The 21,663-nt window shown below is 47.0% G+C and overlaps 1 protein-coding gene and 1 pseudogene across 1 annotated transcript in view; both read left to right on the forward strand.

Moving 5' to 3' along the window:
* The window catches only part of LOC136663855 (zinc finger protein 850-like), a 35,507-nt gene extending 15,098 nt beyond the window's left edge, over positions 1-20,409 (forward strand). The window contains exons 5-6 of the mRNA XM_066640815.1: positions 1,421-3,344; positions 18,784-20,409. Of these exons, the coding sequence (XP_066496912.1) occupies positions 1,421-3,344; positions 18,784-20,374 (3,515 nt within the window). The 3' untranslated portion in view covers positions 20,375-20,409. The remainder of the gene's footprint in view (positions 1-1,420; positions 3,345-18,783) is intronic.
* On the forward strand, positions 20,410-20,529 carry LOC136633877 (5S ribosomal RNA; annotated as a pseudogene).
* The last annotated feature ends 1,134 nt before the right edge of the window (positions 20,530-21,663 follow it).

A 21,663-nucleotide genomic window follows, 5' to 3' on the forward strand; every position in this document is an offset into this window, starting at 1 on the left:
AGATCTTGGGGTGGTGGTGGACAGGTCGATGAAAGTGTCGACCCAATGTGCGGCGGCAGTGAAGAAGGCCAATTCTATGCTTGGGATCATTAGGAAGGGTATTGAGAACAAAACGGCTAATATTATAATGCCGTTGTACAAATCGATGGTAAGGCCACACCTGGAGTATTGTGTCCAGTTCTGGTCGCCGCATCTCAAAAAAGACATAGTGGAAATGGAAAAGGTGCAAAAGAGAGCGACTAAGCTGATTACGGGGCTGGGGCACCTTCCTTATGAGGAAAGGCTACGGCGTTTGGGCCTCTTCAGCCTAGAAAAGAGACGCTTGAGGGGGGACATGATTGAGACATACAAAATTATGCAGGGGATGGACAGAGTAGATAGGGAGATGCTCTTTACACTCTCACATAATACCAGAACCAGGGGACATCCACTAAAATTGAGTGTTGGGCGGGTTAGGACAGACAAAAGAAAATATTTCTTTACTCAGCGTGTGGTCGGTCTGTGGAACTCCTTGCCACAGGATGTGGTGCTGGCGTCTAGCCTAGACGCCTTTAAAAGGGGATTGGACGAGTTTCTGGAGGAAAAATCCATTATGGGGTACAAGCCATGATGTGTATGCGCAACCTCCTGATTTTAGGAATGGGTTAAGTCAGAATGCCAGATGTAGGGGAGAGCACCAGGACGAGGTCTCTTGTTATCTGGTGTGCTCCCTGGGGCATTTGGTGGGCCGCTGTGAGATACAGGAAGCTGGACTAGATGGGCCTATGGCCTGATCCAGTGGGGCTGTTCTTATGTTCTTATGTTCTTATGTGTTGTGTGCTCCCTGAGACATCTGGTGGGCCACTGTGAGATACAGGAAGCTGGACTAGATGGGCCTATGGCCTGATCCAGTGGGGCTGTTCTTATGTTCTTAAACTACAATTTCCAGGAGGTCTTGCAGGTCTCTTGTTATCTGGTGTGCTCCTTGGGGCATTTGGTGGGCCACTGTGAGCCTATGGGCCTATGGCCTGATCCAGCAGGGCTCTTCTTATGTTCTTTCTCCCTTCCTGGCTTCCCAACATCTAAAAATTCTTGCCCTTAACAAGCTGTTGTGGTGTTCTTTCTCCATCAAATGTTCTTTTAATATTTCTTCAAGCTTTCTAGTTGTGACCTTTATTTCTCTGATATTCCTTTTGCCTCCTCTTCACAAACATAGCAAGGGGTGTGTGTGTGTGTGTGTGTGTGTGTGTGTGTGTGTGTGTGTGTGTTTATATATATATATGTACACACACCATATATTAATGAAGCACCTGAAGTCACAGATGTCCGTGGCTTTTCTGGTTCCAACCTGATCAAGGAAAAGCAATGGCTTACGACTTCCCCAACTGCCTGGAGATTTTTCCCTTGGTCTCTGATTGTGTTTCTCACCTTCTTTCAACAGCATCTGTTTGGAACCAAGTTGTAAAAAAGAAGCAGCTGATTCACTCTTCACCTCAAAGGATCCAGGCAGGGGAGAGACCTGGGGGCTTGGAGTGTCGAAAGAGTTGGAGGAGAAGCCTTACAAGCCATCAGAAAACCCACATATCAGAGAAGCCATATACGTGCGAGGAGTGCGGAAAGAGCTTCAGTTGCGGCCGTAACCTTACAAACCACCAGAGGACCCACACGGGGGAAAAACCCTATACATGTACTGAGTGTGGAAAGAGCTTTATTACACGGAGCTATCTAATATCCCATCAGAGAACCCACACAGGAGAGAAACCATATACATGCCAGGAGTGTGGAAAGAGATTCAGTCATAATGGCCAACTGCGACGCCATCAAAGAACCCACACTGGGGAGAAACCATATATGTGCCAGGAGTGTGGAAAGAGCTTCATATGCAGGGACAGTCTTACAACCCATCGGAGAACCCACACAGGGGAGAAGCCATATACCTGCCCGGAGTGTGGAAAGAGCTTCATTGCTAAGAAAGCCCTTGTATCTCACCAGAGAATCCACATAGGGGAGAACCCTTATAGATGCCAGGAGTGTGGGAAGAACTTCAGTTACAGTTCAGAACTTATTGTTCATCAGAGAACTCACACAGGGGAGAAACCTTATACATGTCCAGAGTGCGGGAAGAGCTTCAGCTGCAGCCGTAACCTTACAAACCATCAGAGGACCCACACGGGGGAAAAACCTTACACGTGTAGTGGTTGTGGAAAGAGCTTTATTACGAGGAGCTATCTAGCATCCCATCAGAGAACCCATACAGGTGAGAAACCCTATACATGCCAGGAGTGTGGAAAGATGTTCGGTCATAGTCACCAGCTGCAACGCCATCAGAGAACCCACACGGGGGAGAAACCATATTCGTGCCAGGAGTGTGGAAAGAGTTTCATATGCAGGGACAGTCTTACAACCCATCAGAAAATCCACACAGGGGAGAAACCGTATGCGTGCCAGGAGTGTGGCAAGAGCTTCATTGCTAAGAAAGTCCTTGTATCTCATCAGAGGACCCACAAAGGGGAGAACCCTCATAGATGCCAAGAGTGTGGCAAGAACTTCAGTTACAGTTGTGAGCTTAGCGTGCATCGAAGAACTCACACAGGGGAGAAACCTTATACGTGTTCAGAGTGTGGAAAGTGCTTTTCTCGCAGCGGCCATCTAACATCCCACCGGAGAACCCACACAGGGGAGAAGCCCTATATGTGCCAGGTGTGTGGAAAGAGCTTTAGTTACAGAACGAACCTTACAACACATCAGAGAACCCACACAGGAGAGCACCCTTATACATGCCGGGAGTGTGGAAAGAGCTTCAGTCACAGTTGTAAACTTACTATCCATCAGAGAATGCACACAGGGGAGAAGCCTTATGCGTGTCAAGAGTGCGGAAAGAGCTTCAGTCACAGTGGCAAACTTACGGCCCATCGGAAAACCCACACAGGAGAGAGACCCTATAAGTGCCGGGAGTGTGGGAAGTGTTTTACTCGCAGGAGCAATCTGACATCCCATCAGAGAACTCACACGGGGGAGAAGCCTTTTGCATGTCAGGAGTGTGGAAAGAGCTTCAGTCGTGGCAGCATTCTTACGGCACATAAGAGAACCCACACGGGGGAAAAGCCGTATGCGTGCCGAGAATGTGGAAAGGGCTTCCGTTCCAGCATCCTTCTAACATGCCATCAAAGAATCCACACAGGGGAAAAACCCTATACGTGTCTGATATGTGGAAAGGGCTTCCATCAAAGAAGCAACCTTAATTCCCATCAGAGGAGCCACACAGGGGAGAAGCGCTACACATGCAAAGACTGTGGAAAGGCCTTCAGTTTCAGGAAGAGCTTTCTAGTCCATCAGAGAGGACATACCATGGAGACATCAGATACGTGATGGGAGTGTAGAAAAAGCTTCAGTCACTGCAGGAGGTTTACACCCCCATCAGAAACCCTGCATGGCGGAATCTGAATTCATGCCAGGAAGGCAGAATGACCTTATTTGCTCAGTCAAGCCTTGTTGAATGTAAAGGACACACAATGGAGAGTAGTTGGTAGGTTGAAATGCTGCGATCTGAATGCAGATATAATAAATTTGAACAACCACTTATAGTTATTTTAATCTTTTTTTTTTTTAAAGGAAATCTAGCTGAGGCCTGCATAGCTGGTTCTTTTACAATTTTCAGGGACCCAAACTTAGGTACTTTGAGCCCAGTTAGGTCTTTGATGCCGTCACCCAAACAAGTTATGTCATGGGTGGCCAACACACAGCACATCACAAGCCACTTTTTCTCTGGAGAACCTTGAATGTGCCACTCCACCAGTTAGTGTACCAAGTGCAGGGTGGCCAGCCCCGAGTGGCCAGTAATCCTGACACCCCCTCCAGGATCTCAAGGTGGATTCTAGGTCACAGGATTCCATCACTTTGAGTGGCCACTCAAAGCCACAGGAAAGACCTGTTCCGTGAAAATCTCCTTTTCCCTTCCAAGTTGTGATTTTGTATGTATTATGGACAAAAAACTCATGCAGGTAAAACCTCAGAATACACCCTTCCCCCCAGTACACTTTTTCCAAGGCCCTGGTAGAAGTCACAAGTTTGCAAAGCTCAGGGTGATTACATCCCCTCCTCCAGTCAAGGAATGTCTCCTGATTATGCAAAACAAGCATGCACCTCTGGAGGTGCAAGTCTATTGTTCTTTTGTTGTAGCTTTATCACTCTTAAGCACCTTATGCAAAATGCCTCCCTCCCCCAGAAGGTCAGCCTGGCTGGTAAGCTGACTTCATCATCATGTCTTTATTACATACTCCACGTGTACCATTGTGTGTACTGAGCATGCGCATCTAGACCAGCACTAGGACACATCCGGGTCATTCTAGGTCAGCCACATCCCGTTAAGAGAAAGCTCAGAGCACATGTGTCTCTCTCTGGCTGCCCTCCCAAGGGAATGGTCCTTCCTAGGACTTTTTCCCATCCAACCGTTCCCCAGGACAGGTAAATATATCTTGCGTCTACAACTCTCTCCCTTCCATCCTACCTATTCCTCCCCTTCTTCCCCATCTTTAGTTAGCAAACTGGGTTTAGCAGATTAAGGGACCCCTAAAATCCTTCCCTACAATCTATCTGTTTCTGATTCCTTTTCGGATGCACCAAATACATAGCACATGCAACCACCATAAAAACTAGGTACATTTTTCAAGTACTAGAACCAAGAAATGTGTATTACGTTTACCTTTGTGTGTTTTGTAATAAAAATATAATCTTTGATTGAAAGTTTTCTTTCTCCCAGTCTCCTCTTTAAGCTAAACAAGGGATTTCTTTGCTTTACGCTGTCTTGCTATCCAGCCTGCGATCCTAAAAGTTTCCAAAAGGCTAATATACTAATTCCCCTAAACAAAACAGCCCTTTTTGGTAACAGACCTGATCTCTGCCGTGAGATATCCTGGGTGCCCAAAGGTAGTTCTGGCCTCTACCAGGGGATCTTGAGGCAGAGGGACCCACAGAGTGCCACTTAAAAAGTGCCTGCGTACCGCAGATTAGCTACCCCTGAGTTACATGAACAGGTTACATTTGGTTGTAAGTACAATCCCAGTACCCATTCTATTAGACAAAAACACATTCCAGACTGTCCCCTGTAATTTATCTGTCCCACCAAGACTTTGCCTTCTCAAAGGGTTGTCTTGACCCTTCCAGGGAATACAAACCATCTCATTTTTGTCAGTTTATTTTACACAACTTTGGCTGCAATCCTAACCACACTTTCCTGAGAGTCAGCACCATTGAGCAAAATAGAACTTACTTCTGAGTAGACCTGGTTAGGGTTGTGCCCTTTCTTAGCTAGCTATTTCACCCATTTATAAGAGCCAAAGAATATTTTGACTATTTTGGTGCTTTGAATATAACCAGCTGGACCTGAATATAACTTGCAGTTATTTTGTAGGTATGATATATGTATAATGTAGTGTTGTACCTTCAGCTTACAATTTAATTTCTCCCTATCGTCGTCGTCCCCCGTTTTGACCCTAAAATTTTGAACCAGTAATTCTAGGGCCAACGTGCTAATTCATTACCATATCAACAATGGCCTGTAATGTTCACCCTTTACTCCTAGACTCTTAAACCCTTATTCGCCCTTTTCCAATATGACTTCTTTGGCAAGCCTAAAGGTTGCCAAGCCCTTTTATAGTTATTCAGAGCCTTTTGGGTACTGGGATTTTTAAGCAATACACTCTGTGCATTCATATAGGAGGCATTATAAGTTTACACAGTGTTTCTCAAACTGTGGGTCGGGACCCAGGTCAATTTCATTTGGGTCTCCATTCATTTCAATGTTTTATTTTTCATATATTAGACTTGATGCTCCCATGGTATGTGACTGCATTTGGGGAAAGTGGCAGACCTGTATTTTTAACTCTATGTGTATTCTTTTAACAATGGTAGTCTATGGGACTTACTCCTGGGTAAGTGTGGGTAGAAACAACCTAGGATTGTTAAAAATTTCCTTGCCTGTTGATGTCACTTCTGCTCATGACATCACTTCCGGTGGGTCCTGACAGATTCATGGGCCCTGACAAGTTCAGGTCGGGCATCCCTTATCTGAAATTTCTCAGTACGGAGTATTCTGAAATATGGGACTTTTTTTTAGTGTCAGCATGACTTTAAAAAAATTTTTTTTTGCCTGAAGAATTGAAATCATAAACTGTGTTTCTTGCACAAGCCTTGTTTCATGCCCAAAATTATTAGAAATATTGTATAAAATGACCTTCAGGCTATGTGCATAAGGGGCATATGAAACAAATGAATTTTGTGTTTGGACTTGGGCCCCATCCCCGACATCTCTTATTATGTATATGCAAGTACTCTGAAATACGGAAAAATCCGTTACCCAGAATGCTTCTGGTCCAGAGCACTTCGGATGAGGAAGCCCAAAGGGGGATCTCAACTGATGAACATATAAAATGTGAGCAAGTTAGCTTGTTGACCATATAATACTCTTTGAGTTTTAAGGAACTACCCAATCCTTGCAAGTGTATAAGATTTTGGAGGTGTAGTGAACACCTAAGAACAAATCATAGAGTGATTTCACATAATCATGGTGAATGGTACATGATGTGTATGTATAACCCTGAAGTATTGGGGTCCCACAACTGTAATCTTGCCGCAGCCTTATCCTGGTAGTGGCTAGTGCCTACCCAAAGTTCTTGATTACTCCAACAGGCGTTCACTACCCCATGCATTAATCAGCAAGCATTCGCTAGGTTTCATTACTACAGCTAAGTGGCTATATGGTTTCATGTGAGTGAATGAATGAATGAATGAACCTTTATTAGGCATATATAGAGAAATCATAAAAGCAAACATAATTAGTCCTAATCCCGTTTATCAAAAACGGAGTTAAGATACTAAATTACTAATAAAACATTTACAGTTCAACATAAAATAGCAACATTTTTGACAAATTACATTAAGAAGGCTTAGAAATCACCAAAAGTAAAAATTTAGAAATTCCCTCTAGCACATCTGGTGAGCAGTCATTTAGGAGACACTTCAGTTTTGCCTCATCCAAAAGCCCATTCATTTTGCCGAGAAGTGGAGTCATGTAAGTGTGGCGGGATCTAGTGTGCCAAGGACAATAAAAAAGAATGTGTATGATTGATTCAACATTTCCCAAATTACAAGGACAGAGGCGTTCTTTATATGGTATTTGCCTATATCTGCCTTCTGTGACCTTGAATGGAAACACATTGAATCTTGCTAAAGAGATTGCACGACGTTCAGAGGGGTTGATCAGAATACTCAGATAAGGAGCCATTTGCCCATACTTTAGCAGGATAGAGAAATTAAGAGGGGAGCAAATTCTAGAAGCAAGTTCAAAGAGGTTTTGTGCCTCAGTGTCTAGCATTCTTTGCTTTACCCTTTGATAAACTCCAGGGAATGGATAGAAACTTAAAAAATCCAGTGAAAAACCAATTGATTCGGTTTCATGTGTTTTAGATCCTTTTATAGCAGAGGGTCTAACTCTTTGAACAGTAACGGAACTAAGAATTTAGTAAGGTTCATGGGCAGTTCTCGATCCCTGGTTAAAGACTCACCAACCCTAACGAGTAAAACTGGTGTTCTCAACTTGATCTAGTTTGGGATGTTTCATCTGTTGAGCAAAGTGTATAGGAAAATATGAACAAAGTATATGCAGTCTAATATGTATTAAATTGTGGATTGTAGTGTATAGTTTAGAGGTTCCCAAACTGCCCCTGCCTTGGAACCTCTGTTGCTGCCCACTTAAGGGGGGCAATTGCCATGATCGCGCTGCCACCGGGGAGGAAAGGTTTTTTTAAACTTACCTAAGAACATAAGAACAGCCCCACTGGATCAGGCCACAGGCCCATCTAGTCCAGCTTCCCGTATCTCACAGCGGCCCATCAAATGCCCCAGGGAGCACACCAGATAACAAGAGAGCTCATTCTGATGCCCTCCCTTGCATCTGGCATTCTGACATAGCCCATTTCTAAAATCAGGAGGTTGCGCATACACATCATGGCTTGTAACCCATAATGGATTTTTCCTCCAGAAACTCTTCCAATCCCCTTTTAAAGGCGTCCAGGCCAGATGCCATCACCACACCTATGGCAAGGACTACTTCCCTATATCAAATCCAATAGCAAAAAGGAAGATAAAACGATTAATAGTTTGTTGAAAGCACTCAGGACAAATTATTTTATATTTTCATCTGCTCTTGTATTGTTTTTTAATTGTTTTGGTGGTTTTAGTCTAATACAGTGTTTCTCAAGGTTTTCCTCTGCGGTACCACTTCCCATGATTCACCGATTCGAAGTATCACTGGAAGTACTTGCCGATGACATCATTACCAGTTACTTCTGGGTTGGGAGGCCAGATGCAGCGTGACCAATACCAGTAAGAGGCTCGGGGTGGAGGGCTTTTTCAAGCCCAGAAAAGCATGCTTTGGAGCTCTGCCTGCCAAGTCAGGTCTCCTACCGCTGTTGCGTCATGTTCCTGGTCTCACTGCTGGGAGGCAGGTTCCAGGGGTCCTGTGAGTACCACCAGACACGACTTCAAGTACCACTGGTGGTAATCATACCACTGGTTGAGAAACACTGGTCTAATATTTACATTTAGATGTTTTTATTTTCTGTATGTTTTACTTTTATGTTGTACGTGCACTGCTCTGAGTACCTGGAAAGCAGTAGATTAATCTTTTAAATAAATAAATAAAAACTATAACCTCTTTCGCTTTTCAGACCACTAGAAGCTTTCCCTAAAAAGCTGATTCCCCTCTCCATAAAGGCATCCCGCTCTCAGACTCTTCCCTTTCAGACTGACCTGGCTCCAGCCAGCTCCTCTGCCCTTCTTCCTCAAGATCTACCATTTACTTCTCCAGCTTCCCCAGTCCTGCCTCCCTTAGTGTCTGTTCAGACAACATCTGCAGCCCTGAACTGACCTTACCAGTAAAAGACTTGCAGAGGTAAGCAGAGACAAGCAGAGCAGAAAGTACATAAGGCCTGTCACCTCCCAGCACTTCTGGGAGACTTTCTTCAATGGTGTGTGTGTGTAGAGAGAGAGGATCTACAGTCAGTCCTCGTTATCCACTAGGGTTAGATTCCTGGAAACCCTTGCAGATAGCGAATTTGCAAATAACAAACCATTGATCCTTTAGGTACCCCTTCCTCCCTAGGGTACCCCTTGCACCTAAGCCCATTGATCCTATAGGATCAGTGGTACCCTAGGGAGGAAGGGGTGCCTTACCTGCCATCAGGATAATCCAGCAGAGACCCTGAGGAAGCCAGCAGAGTGCAGCACAAAGTGCCAAAAGGTGTTACAGGGAGCTTCCAGAGTTTGCAAGGACCTTCACAATGGTGCCCCATAGACACCTTTAAAATGCCGGGCAGAAGCTGAAGCTTCCACCGGCCATTTAAAGGGGTCAGCGCCGGTCACAGATGCCATTCTGAAGGTCCCTGCAGCCTCTGGAAGGTCTCTGCATAGCGGATAACCGAGAACACAGCTGCGGATAATGAGAGGCGGGTAGCAATTCTGCCCCTTGTGAATACGTGAATTTGCAGAGAACTGACTACATGTCAAACAGTCCCTCTGCATGTGATGCCTAGTTTAGAAATACCATCTGAACCAGCCCTCAGTCCATTCTGTGGGTGCGGAAGATCACCAGCTCTTGCTATCCAGAGGGTCCCTTGGTTGCTGGGTGGGTGAATGCCTTGAAGAGCCACTGACCCTCTGAATACATCAGGCAAATGTGATCCGGCCAGACTCAAAATAGCTTCAAGATGCACTTTGAATGCTTGATAAGTTCAAGAGGACCACCCCCATGTTCCCTAGAAAGAAGAAGGGTTTCATAAGTCACTCTCAGCCCAGGCACTCCCCCTCCCCAATTTGTTTATGGGGTTTGCATTTGGCAAAACCCTAAAACCAAAAGAAAGAAAAGATTTTCCGGGAGAATTTGGAGTATGAAAGAGCTCCCCTTGATGTTGCCCTTGGGCGATCTTTCCCAGACTGATGGGAGCTGCCCTTCCCTCTTCACGCCAATGCTTCACATGTACTCCCACGGATGGTTCAGATGTTCCAATAGTTGGCAACCTTCAGTCTCGAAAGACTATGGTAAGACTCTGAAAGGTGGTTCTGGAACAGCGTCTAGTGTGGCTGAAAAGGCCAATTCGGGAGTGACAATCCCTTCCACACTGGGAGCAAGTGCAGTCTGTCCCTGGCCTGTCTCCCTGGCTATGGGCCTTCCTTCTTTGCCTCTTAGCCTCAGACTGTTGGCCAAGTGTCTCTTCAAACTGGGAAAGGCCATGTTGCACAGCCTGCCTCCAAGCGGGCCGCTCAGAGGCCAGGGTTTCCCACCTGTTGAGGTCCACTCCTAAGGCCTTCAGATCCCTCTTGCAGATGTCCTTGTATCGCAGCTGTGGTCTACCTGTAGGGCGCTTTCCTTGCACGAGTTCTCCATAGAGGAGATACTTTGGGATCCGGCCATCATCCATTCTCACGACATGACCGAGCCAACGCAGGTGTCTCTGTTTCAGTAGTGCATACATGCTAGGGATTCCAGCACGTTCCAGGACTGTGTTGTTTGGAACTTTGTCCTGCCAGGTGATACCGAGAATATGTCGGAGGCAGCGCATGTGGAAAGCATTCAGTTTCCTCTCGTGTTGTGAGTGAAGAGTCCATGACTCGCTGCAGTACAGAAGTGTACCCAGGACGAAAGCTCTGTAGACCTGGATCTTGGTATGTTCCGTCAGCTTCTTGTTGGACCAGACTCTCTTTGTGAGTCTGGAAAACGTGGTAGCTGCTTTACCGATGTGTTTGTTTAGCTCGGTATCGAGAGAAAGATGTTCCAAGAACAGCCCAAACTCTAGAAACACCCATGCGCTTCACTCCTCCAACTTTCTCCTGGCCAGTTTGATGGGAGGGACATGGGGGGGAGGAAGGGGGAAGGATTTTGGAGGGGTATCAAAAACGTGCTCGCTGTGTTGGGGGTCTGCCCAGAATATAAGAACAACCCCACTGCATCAGGCCATAGGCCCATCTAGTTCAGCTTCCTGTATCTCACAGTGGCCCACCAAATGCCCCAGGGAGCACACCAGATAACAAGAGACCTGCATCCTGGTGCACTGGCATTCTGACATAGCCCATTTCTAAAATCAGGAGGTTGTGCATACACATCATGGCTTGTAACCCGTAACGGTTTTTTCCTCCAGAAACTTGTCCAATCCCCTTTTAAAGGCGTCCAGGCCAGACACCATCACCACATCCTGTGGCAAGGAGTTCCACAGACCAACCACACGCTGAGTAAAGAAATATTTTCTTTTGTCTGTTCTAACTCTCCCAACACTCAATTTTAGCGGATGTCCCCTGGTTCTGGTGTTATGTGAGAGTGTAAAGAGCATCTCCCTATCCACTCTGTCCATCCCCAGCATAATTATGTATGTCTCAATCATGTCCCCCCTCAGGCATCTTTTCTAGGCTGAAGAGGCCCAAACGCCGTAGCCTTTCCTTGTAAGGAAGGTGCCCCAGCCCTGTAATCAACTTAGTCGCTCTCTTTTGCACCTTTTCCATTTCCACTATGTCTTTTTTGAGATGTGGCGACTAGAACTGGACACAATACTCCAGGTGTGGCCTTACCATCGATTTGTACAACGGCATTATAATATTAGCCATAGACATAACTATTAGAATAGTTTTCAAGAAATTACTCTTATCCATGCTGGAAGCATGAGTGGATGAAGATCTCAAGGGAGGAGATGCTCCAGGTCATTTGGAGAGGAACCAAAGGAGGAGGACAGTGACCTCATGGGACTCCTGGACACCTGCATCCCAGCAGCAAGACAAGGAACAGTGGTAGTGTCATGGATATGTACAGTTCAGGCCTAGTAGCATTGCAAGGCCTGAACAGAAGCAGTAATGCAGAAGTGGCTTGCATTTCCTAGCTGCTAGGATTTACATCTCAATGGAAGGTGATTATGTAGCACCTAGGCAGCCAGAAAGATGCCCATCAAGGATGGAATGCAGCTGCAGATCTCCAGGGAGGAGGGAAGAGCTGAGAGGGTGAGCTTCCAGCCCCACTTCCTGGAGGACAGGGTCTTTGTTCCTTGTCTCTGAGAGAGGTGGTGGGTGCACATCCTGCCCCACCAGGACCATGTGGCCTCTTAGGTAACTGAGGATCTACAAAAGAAGCTGACCCAGGTGAGAGTCAGGGATTAATAGAATTAGCCAGTTAGCTTTGTTGTTTTATGCTGATATGTTTCCTAGAAGGTTTTTATGCCTCTAGCATTTGCTGCCTTTTGTAACCCTATGTATTTAATAAAGTAGAAAATCTTTTTACCATGTTGGTTCATTGTCTGTTGGGGACAAAGGTTCAGAATCCTGCCTAGCTGTTCAGCAAGCTACCAAAAATCCTCATTGTGGACTAGAAACTTGAGGACTGAGACTTTAAGTAAAGAAAGTGCTCAGTGCCTACAAGGGATATAGTTAAGCCTAGAGGGTCTCGGTTTCCCTGGATTGAGGCACTGGCTCTTACAGGGTGGTGGCAGTACTACCGAACAGGGATCTTTGAGGGCTCTACGGTTCAGAACCAACAACTCTGAGCACCCCAAAACCCTGGGAGTGAGACCCAAGTGTACGACAGGTAGGAGACTCCAAAGCATGCTTTTCTGCACTCAAAAAAGCCCTCCTGCCCACCCTGTGCCTCTTACTGGTGTTGCATCTGGCCTCCCAACTCAGAAGTAACTGGTAATGATGTCATCACCGGTTTCTTCCAGTGGTAACTTTGAAAAGGTGGACTATGTAAAGTGGTACCCCGGGGGACAAGCCTTGAAAAAAAATGTTTTAGAAGTAATGACACGGGAATATTTGACTTTGCTCATGCTACGTTATTAGAGGTTTTCTTTATCTGTACTTTAAAACTTGTTAAAATTAGTTGTTTTTCTTTTCGTTTTATTGTGTGTTTCCTTTTTTTCTCTTTCTTTTATTATAATAAAGTTAAAATTTTTTTAAAAGAACAAGAAGTAACGAAACGGTGCTCTGTGGGTGAAGAAAGGCGAATCAGGGCAAGGGCAAAAAACAGGTATATTGTTCAAGGTGATGTGCAATAAAGGGACTGCTGGACCTAAAGACTACATCTCCCAGCAGCCAGTGCTGATCATGTGACTGTGATCTGGAAAGGGGGAGGGAAGGCTTGCTGGAGGGGGGTGTTGGAAGATGGAGGTAAGTGGAAGGCTAGAGCAGGGAAGCAATTGACTAGGTGCAGGTGCTGGAGGCAGGAAAGCAGAGGGTTCTTTATTGCAAGGGGGGAGATAAAGGGGGGTTCTGGATCTCGCTCTGGGTGGGACGAACTGGTTGCACTGGGGAAGACCCCTGCAAAGAAAGAGCGATGGGCTAGGAGCAGATGCTGGAGCTGTCCCAGGGAGGCAGGAAAGCAGAAGGTTCTTTATTGCAAGGGGTGAGAGAAGGGGGGGGGTCTGGATCTGGCTCTGGGTGGGATGCACTGGGGAAGACCCCTGCAAAGAAAGACCTAGTAGGCTGCGTTGTGCCCCTGCGAGGCTTCTGGCTGGCTTGGCGGGTAAGGGGATGAGCACAGGGGCAGCTCGATCATCTCCTCCTTTGTCCAAAGAGTTGCACCTCCTGGAGCAAGTGCCAGAGAGCCCCTTGTGTCAACTTTCCCCACCGTTTTCTCAAACAGCTCTTGGCAGCATCCCTCAGGGCACATGCAAGTTCTGCTCAACTGTGGGAAGTGGAACCATCTTCTGGATTGCATCCTCACACTGATCCGAGCTGGTTATAAAGAACCTCTCCCGTTTCTTTCAGAGCCCCTTTCATTCGCGGAGGTAGCCGTGTATTTTGGTGGTGAAGAGTGGGCTCTACCGGATCCACCCCTGAGCCACCGGTAGGAGGCCGTCACGATGGAGTTGCAGGAGAATGTCACCTCTGCAGGTAAGGAGGGTCCTCTGGGCCTTAATTCAGGGGTGGGCAAACTTTCAGCTTGAGGGATCCTGGACCTTTGCATAGAAGAGGGAATTTCACAGATGACAAGCTACACTTGCTGAAATTCTCCTACACAATTGTCAAAGGTCTAGCATCCCTAAAGCTGAAGTTTACCCACGCCTGCCTTAATTGATAGTAAACCCCAGTGGGAACCACTGCTCCATTGGATGTTGCCAGGGTTAGACTGCATGATCTGGGCATGAGTGGGGCTGCTCTTCTTGATGCCCCCAAATCCATGCTTTGTGGTACAACACAGATCTGGGGTCCCTTGATGAAGACCTTGATGAAGTCCCAAGGTGACCCCAACCTCGGGACGTTGAGCCAAGGTTTGGCTAGATGATCTTGGATAGGTTGTCCCTGAGCTGTAGTGCAGAGGAGATGGCCTGGTCTTGGTGGGTGCCTTCCCCTGTTTTGGGGCGCCACAGGTATGACATGCAAGACATGTGCAGTGGCATTGCAAGCACAGATGGGACAAGAACTAGGGACAGATGTCTCCGGGTGCATTTGGCACTTCCTGATGTATAGAGCAGGGGTGTCCAAAGTTTTTGGCAGGAGGGCCACATCGTCTCTCTGACACTGTGTCGGGGGCCAGGGAAGAAAATAATTAATTTATATTTAAAATTTGAATAAATTTACATAAGTTTACATAAATGAATATATTAAAGATGAACTTATATAAATGAAAGTCTTCCAATAGCTCAAGGCCTATAAAAGGCCTTGCAAAAAGCAAGGCTGGCCTTTCCTTTGCTGCCACTACTGCATCACAGACGTGAAACAACAAGCAGTGGAGGGAGCCCCCATCCCACATCTCATGCAAGAGGTCAAACAGTCGTCCTCACACTGAGAGCGGTTGTGTTGGGCCAGTGGGTGTTCTAACAAATCTCCGGAGGGCCAGAGGCTCATTGGAGACTGGGGGCTCCCTGAGGGCCACATTGAGAGGCCTTGAGGGCCGCAAGTGGCCCCAGGGCCAGGGTTTGGCCACCCCTGGTATAGAGTAAAGGTTGCTGGGATGAAAACTTTTTCAGGGAGAGATTGGAATGCAGGGCACCGAAAGAGACAAAGTCCAGATCTGTATAGACTTATATATAGACTGTATATATATATATAACTTGTATAGACTTGTATAGACTGTATAGACCAGATCTTATATAGACTTATCGTACCACTGTGATGGTGCTCTTGGGTATGGTAGTTTGTAGAGGGCTCTGAGAAGTGTCTTCCAGAGATGATTACTGAGTCTAGTGTGGGGGTCTAAGGGGTGTGGGGAGGACGGAAAGGAGGCGTTCCAGGACAGGGGAGAGGGCAAGCAGGCAGGAAGTAGGAGGTGGCACCAGGATCAGGCAGTTCCCAGGCAGTGCGGAGCAGCTCCAGGCTGTTCTGCTAGGATCTACACCACCTCTTCAGGTGGCACAGATCTGAGCAGACCCATTGGGGCCGCTGCAGCCCTACCTGGAGTAAGGGGGATTTTTTCCCTTTGCCTCAAGCCAGCCCCAAACCTGGGCTGGATACAGCGCAGATCCGCCAGCCTGCATGTTCCAGTGCATGTTTGGATTGCGCTGTGAGTTTTGGCATGGGTGGAACCCTTCAGCTGGCACTGCTACCATTTTATTCATTTCCAACAAACTGAGGGAGGGGGAGAGACTCAGGGAGGCGACTGCAAATAGGGCCTTTGGCAACCCCAGATCCCTGGAAAACAACCTAATTTGGTACCCTGATCTTAAGTCCCACTCCGGATCATTGCCTGCCCCACCGCCTGGCCTCCCCTGTTAAATTGCCTGTTGATGTTGTTACACAGGTGTAAGGGAAGGGTAGTCAGCATGTAGCCAACCTGAGTGTTGTTGCTTCAAAACTCTGTCCAATCTCCTCTGCATCTGTCAGCACAATTACTGCAAAGGAATTTGGCATAGGATGTCAATTACCCTGCACGTGCCCAATCTCGTCTGATCTCAGAAGCTAAGCAGGGTCAGGCCTGGTTTGTACTTGGATGGGAGACCGCCTGGGAATACTGAGTGCTGTAGGCTTATACCATAGTCTTTCGAGACTGAAGGTTGCCAGCCATCTCCCTATACTGAACACTATCTCCCGATCTCGTCTGATCTTGGAAGCTAAGCAGGGTCAGGCCTGGTTAGTACTTGGATGGGAGACCGCCTGGGAATACCGGGTGCTATAGGCTTATACCATAGTCTTTCGAGACTGAAGGTTGCCAACCAGTCCATGGGTACAAGATTAAATCCTTGTACAGTTGTCCTCCTTCAGGACAGACCCAATGCAACAGTGTCCCAATATCCCCTGGACAGCCCACCCTTGAGGAGAAGCAGGAATGATGCAGCTCATCCAGGCCAGGGATGGGAGATGAGCAAGGGACAAGCAAGCAACTTGGACTGATCTTCCTGGCTCACTGGTGCTTTTCCTCTTGGAGTGAGTGCTAGACAGTGACACCAAAGAGACTGTCAGCACTCTCCACCTCTTTCCCATAGACCTCTTGGCACCCTGTTGGAAACATGCAGGTTCTCATCGTTTGCTAGAACGTCTCCTTTGGGGGATTCCAGTTACAGCCTGCAGGGACCTGGTAATAAAGGATCTCTCCTTTTTCTTCCAGAGCCCGTTTCATTTGCGGAGGTGGCTGTATATTTCAGCAGCGCAGAGTGGGCTCTGCTGGACCGATGCCAAAGCCGTCTGTACGAGGCAGTCATGATGGACAATTATGAGAACGTGACCTTTGTAGGTAAGGCAAGTCGACTGGGCCTTCGTTGGTAGATGGCCAAGGTGGGAACCTCTGCTCCATGGGACATGACCAGGGGGTGGCGAGGTTGTGTGACCTGAACATGGGTGGAGCTACACCCGATGGCCCTGCGTCCTCCCTGTCTGACCCTGCAGAGATCTGGGGTCTCCTGCTAAACGAGGGTTGTCCTGTCCTGGGGACATTGTGCCATCTTGCTGGGAGGCATTGAACATCTTTTCCCTTGGCTGCTCTGTGGAGTGGGCTGGTCTTTCGTCAGAGCACCACTCCTTGTGTTTGTGCGCCAAGGGGTACCTGAGATACACAACAAGTATACTTGTACACATCTTGAGTAGCATTGCAAGCTGAAATGGAGGCAAAGGACAGGTGTCTCTGTGTATGTTGGCTCTTCCTCATGTGTCAAGAACAAGGTGCAAGGATGAAAGATTTCTCTTTGAGGGAGAGGTTGGAGAATAGAGCTCAAAAAGATTATCAATCCGAGTGTAACTTCATTGTAGACTTATGTAATCAAACCACTCTGAGGGCTCTCTATAGGATCCTTTACATGAATTGTAGCTTGAGAAGGACTCCCAGATGTTTGCCAGAGATTATTTCTGGTTCTTCAGGTCTAATGTTGTCTGAGAAGAACCAAAGGTAAAATGCTTCCCTTGTGCTTCTCTCTATTAGAGACACATACACCTGTCTAAGGTCTAGGCCACTGTTTCTCAAACTGTAGATCCGAACCCACTAGGTGGGTCGCTAGCCAATTTTAGGTGGGTCCCATTCATTTCAATATTTTATTTTTATTACATTTGACTTGATGCTACCGTGGTACGTGACTGCATTTGGGGAAATGAAACAGATCTATTTCTTTTAACAGGCTACTATACACATGCTTTTAACAATGATAATAAATGGGACTTACTCCTGGGTAAGTGTGGGTAGGATTGAGGCCTAGGTTTGTGAAAAATTTCCCTGCTTGATTATGTCACTCCTGGGCGTGACATCACTTCTGGTGGGTCCCGATAGATTCTAAAAAGTGGGTCCCGATGCTAAAAGATTGAAAACCACTGGTCTAGGCCAAATCCCAGAGAAGTCTGGTTCAAGTCCTGCCCTTGCAATGGCCTGTTTTGGCCATGGACTTTCCCCTCCACCCCTGCACCAGGACTTCCTTCATTTTTGCTGTCACCATGTCTCTCCTGAGTTCTTCCTTGACCATATTAACTGTTTTGTTTTTTGATTCCCTGGGCCGTTAAGTTAGCTCAGGAGTATCCACGCTAGCCTCTCTGTACGTTCTCATGATTCTTTCTCCAAAGGACGATGATCCCCTGTGTCCAGCACTTTGTGTGTTGTGGCAGGAGAACTTAAAACTAGTTTCACCTTGCGTGGATGGAGGTGTTCCCCCAGCCATCATCCTGGCTTCTGTAGAAGTGCTCGGACCTTCCTGCCATCCTTAGCCCAAATGTCAACTGGGTCCGTTTTCAGACCACAAGCAACAAACAAATCTGTGCCTTTGGCATCTCTTGATCAATTTAGGTTTGTTACTGTTTACACGAGCACTGTGGTGATCAAGATGTTCAGCTGTAGTAAACAGCAATATCTCCAAGCAAACCAACTGAGCCTGGAAACTGTGAATGCAACAGCCTGCAAACTAAGGATGCCATCTGCACCACTGAGAAATGGATGTGCCCCTTGGAATGCTGGAGGTCTGACCTTCCATCTTGTCTTCCCTAAATCTTGCCCCTAACTGGAGGTCGCCTTCTTCCTTTGTTTTGTTTTTTTTAAAAAAATTTTTTCTTGGTATCTAGTTGTGGCCTTTATTTTTCTGATATTCTTTCTCCACCTCTTCACAAACATGGTTCAAAATTAAGTCACAGTCCTGCAGTCACAGATATCCTGCAGTCACAGATGCAGTCACAGATGTCCTGCAGTCACAGATGTCCATGGCTTTTCTGGTTCCAGACTTGAGCGAGGAAAAACAATGGCTAAAGACTTCCCCGACTGTCTGGAGTTTAGTTCCTTGGTCTCTGACTGTGTTTCCTTATTTCAGCAGCATCGGTTTGGGCCCAAGGGGGAAGAAAGAGGCAGCTGGCTCGTTCCTCACATCAAAGCATGCGCGCAGCGGAGAGACCCTATCCGTGCTTGGAGTGCGGGAAAAGCTTTAGTTGGAAGAGAAGCCTTACAATCCATCAGAGAACCCACACAGGGGAGAAACCCTATACATGCCAGGAGTGCGGAAAGAGCTTCAGTTGCAGCCGTAACCTTATAACCCATCAGAGAACCCACACAGGGGAGAAACCCTATACATGCCGGGAGTGCGGAAAGAGCTTTGGTCACAGAAGTAATCTCCTGAACCATCAGAGAACCCACACAGGAGAGAAACCTTATACATGCCAGGAGTGTGGAAAGAGCTTCAGTCATAGCTGTGAACTTACGATTCATCAGAGAACCCACACAGGGGAGAAACCTTATACCTGCCAGGAGTGTGGAAAGAGCTTTAGCTGCAGTGGCAGCTTTACAACCCATCACAGAACCCACACAGGGGAGAAACCTTACATGTGCCAGGAGTGTGGAAAGAGCTTCAGTCACAGTGGCGAACTCACAATCCATCAGAGAACCCACACAGGGGAGAAACCCTATACATGCCAGGAGTGTGGAAAGAGCTTCAGTTATAGAAAAAGCCTTACAAACCATCGCCGAACCCACACCGGGGAAAAACCTTACTCGTGCCAGGAGTGTGGAAAGAGCTTCAGTTGCAGCAGTGTCCTTTCCATGCATCAGAGAACTCACACGGGAGAGAGACCATATATGTGCAATGTGTGTGGAAAGAGCTTCAGCTGCAGCAGCATTCTTACAGTACACCAGAGAACTCACACAGGAGAGAAGCCTTATGTGTGCCAGGAGTGTGGCATGACCTTCGGTCGGAGCAGCTATCTCAGATCCCATCAGAGAACCCACACGGGGGAGAAACCCTATACGTGCCAGGTGTGCGGAAAGAGCTTCAGTTTTAGCAGCACTCTTTCGACCCATCAGAGAACTCACACGGGGGAGAAACCTTACATGTGTCAAGAGTGCGGAAAGAGCTTCAGTCAGAGTGGGGAACTCTTGAGCCATCAGAGAACCCACACAGGAGAGAGACCCTATGCGTGCCAGGAGTGCGGAAAGTGTTTTACCCGCAGCAGCCATCTAATGTCCCATCACAGAACCCACACAGGGGAAAAACCTTATATGTGCCAGGAGTGCGGAAAGAGCTTTAACCGGAGCAGCAGCCTTGCCATACATAAGAGAATGCACACGGGGGAAAAGCCCTATGCGTGCCAAGACTGTGGAAAGTGCTTCGCCCGCAGCATCCTTCTGATTTACCATCAGAGAACCCACACAGGGGAGAAGCCCTATTCCTGTCTGATATGCAGAAATAGCTTCAGTCATAGAGGTGAACTTACATTCCATCAGAGAACCCACACAGGGGAGAAGCCCTACACATGCAAGGACTGTGGGAAGACCTTCAGTTGCAGGAAGAGCCTGACAGTCCATCAGAGAGCCCATACTGCGGAGAAATCGTGTACTGTATATAACGGGAGTGTAGGAAAAGCTTCAGTCGCTGCAGGTGATTTACACCCCCATCAGAAACCCTGCATGGCAGAATCCGAATTCGTGCCGGGAAGGCAGAATGACTTTATTTGCTCAGTCAAGCCTTATTGAATATAAAGAACAAACAATGGAGAGTAGCTGATAGGTTTAGTAGCAACTGTTACCCTGCACATGCCCAATCTTGTCTGATCTTGGAAGCTAAGCAGGGTCAGGCCTGGTTAGTACTTGGATGGGAGACCGCCTGGGAATACCGGGTGCTGTAGGCTTATACCATAGTCTTTCGAGACTGAAGGTTGCCAACCAGCTGATAGGTTGAAATGCTGTGATCTGAATGCAGGTATAAGAAATTTGAACAACCATCTAGCATTATTTTAACTTGTTTTTAAAGGAAATTTAGCTGAGGCCCTGCGTAGCTGGTCCTTTTACAGTTTTTAAGGACCTAAACTCAGGTACCTCGAGCCCAGTTAGGTCTTTGAGACCATCACACAAATAAGTGACATTAGGGGTCGCCAACCCACAGCATGCCATGTGCCACTTTTTCTCTAGAGCAGGGGTCTCCAAACCCCGGCCCGGGAGCCAGATGCAACCCATGGCGAGCCTCTATCTGGCCCGCAGCCAGCCTCTTGTTCCCTGAAAGCCCCTGGCCCACTTTGCCAAACATTTCTGGAACTATGCTCTGGTTGCATCTAGGGGGTGTTCTAAGGGCCAGAGAGGTTGAATGAATGAGCCCATTCATTCATTTATTCACACATCTAAGTTCCATCTCTAATTTATTTATATAAATTTTATATTTAAATATTTTTTTTTGGCCCTCAAAACCGTGCCAGACATTTGATGCGGCCCTCTGGCCAAAAAGTTTGGAGACCCCAGCTCTAGAGCAGTGTTTCAGGAACCCACTAGGTGGGTTGCGAGCCAATTCCAGGTGGGTCCCCATTCATTTCAATATTTTATTTTGAATATTTTCGTCGTGATGCTCCCATGGTATTCCCCCATGGCATTGGGGGAAATGTGACAGACCTGTACTTTGAACAAGCTAGTACGTATATGCTTTTAACAATGATAGTAAATGGGACTTACTCCTGGGAAAGTGTGTGTAGGATTGCAGCCTAGGATTGTGAAAAATTTTTTCCTGCTTGATGATGTCACATCCAGTCATGACCACTTCTGGTGGGTCCTGGCAGATTCTCATTCTAAAAAGTGGGTCCCGTAGCTAAGTGTGTAAGAACCACTGCTCTAGAGCAGGGATGTCCAAACGTTTTGGCAGGAGGGCCACATGATCTCTCTCACACTGTGCTGGGGGGCCAGGAAAAAAAGAATTAATTTACATTTCAAATTTGAATAAATTTCCATAAATGAACATATTATATGAATGAATGAAGGTCTTGCAATAGCTCAAGGCC

The sequence above is a fragment of the Tiliqua scincoides genome, chromosome 13 (assembly GCF_035046505.1).
Source record: "Tiliqua scincoides isolate rTilSci1 chromosome 13, rTilSci1.hap2, whole genome shotgun sequence".
Classification (NCBI taxonomy): domain Eukaryota; kingdom Metazoa; phylum Chordata; class Lepidosauria; order Squamata; family Scincidae; genus Tiliqua; species Tiliqua scincoides.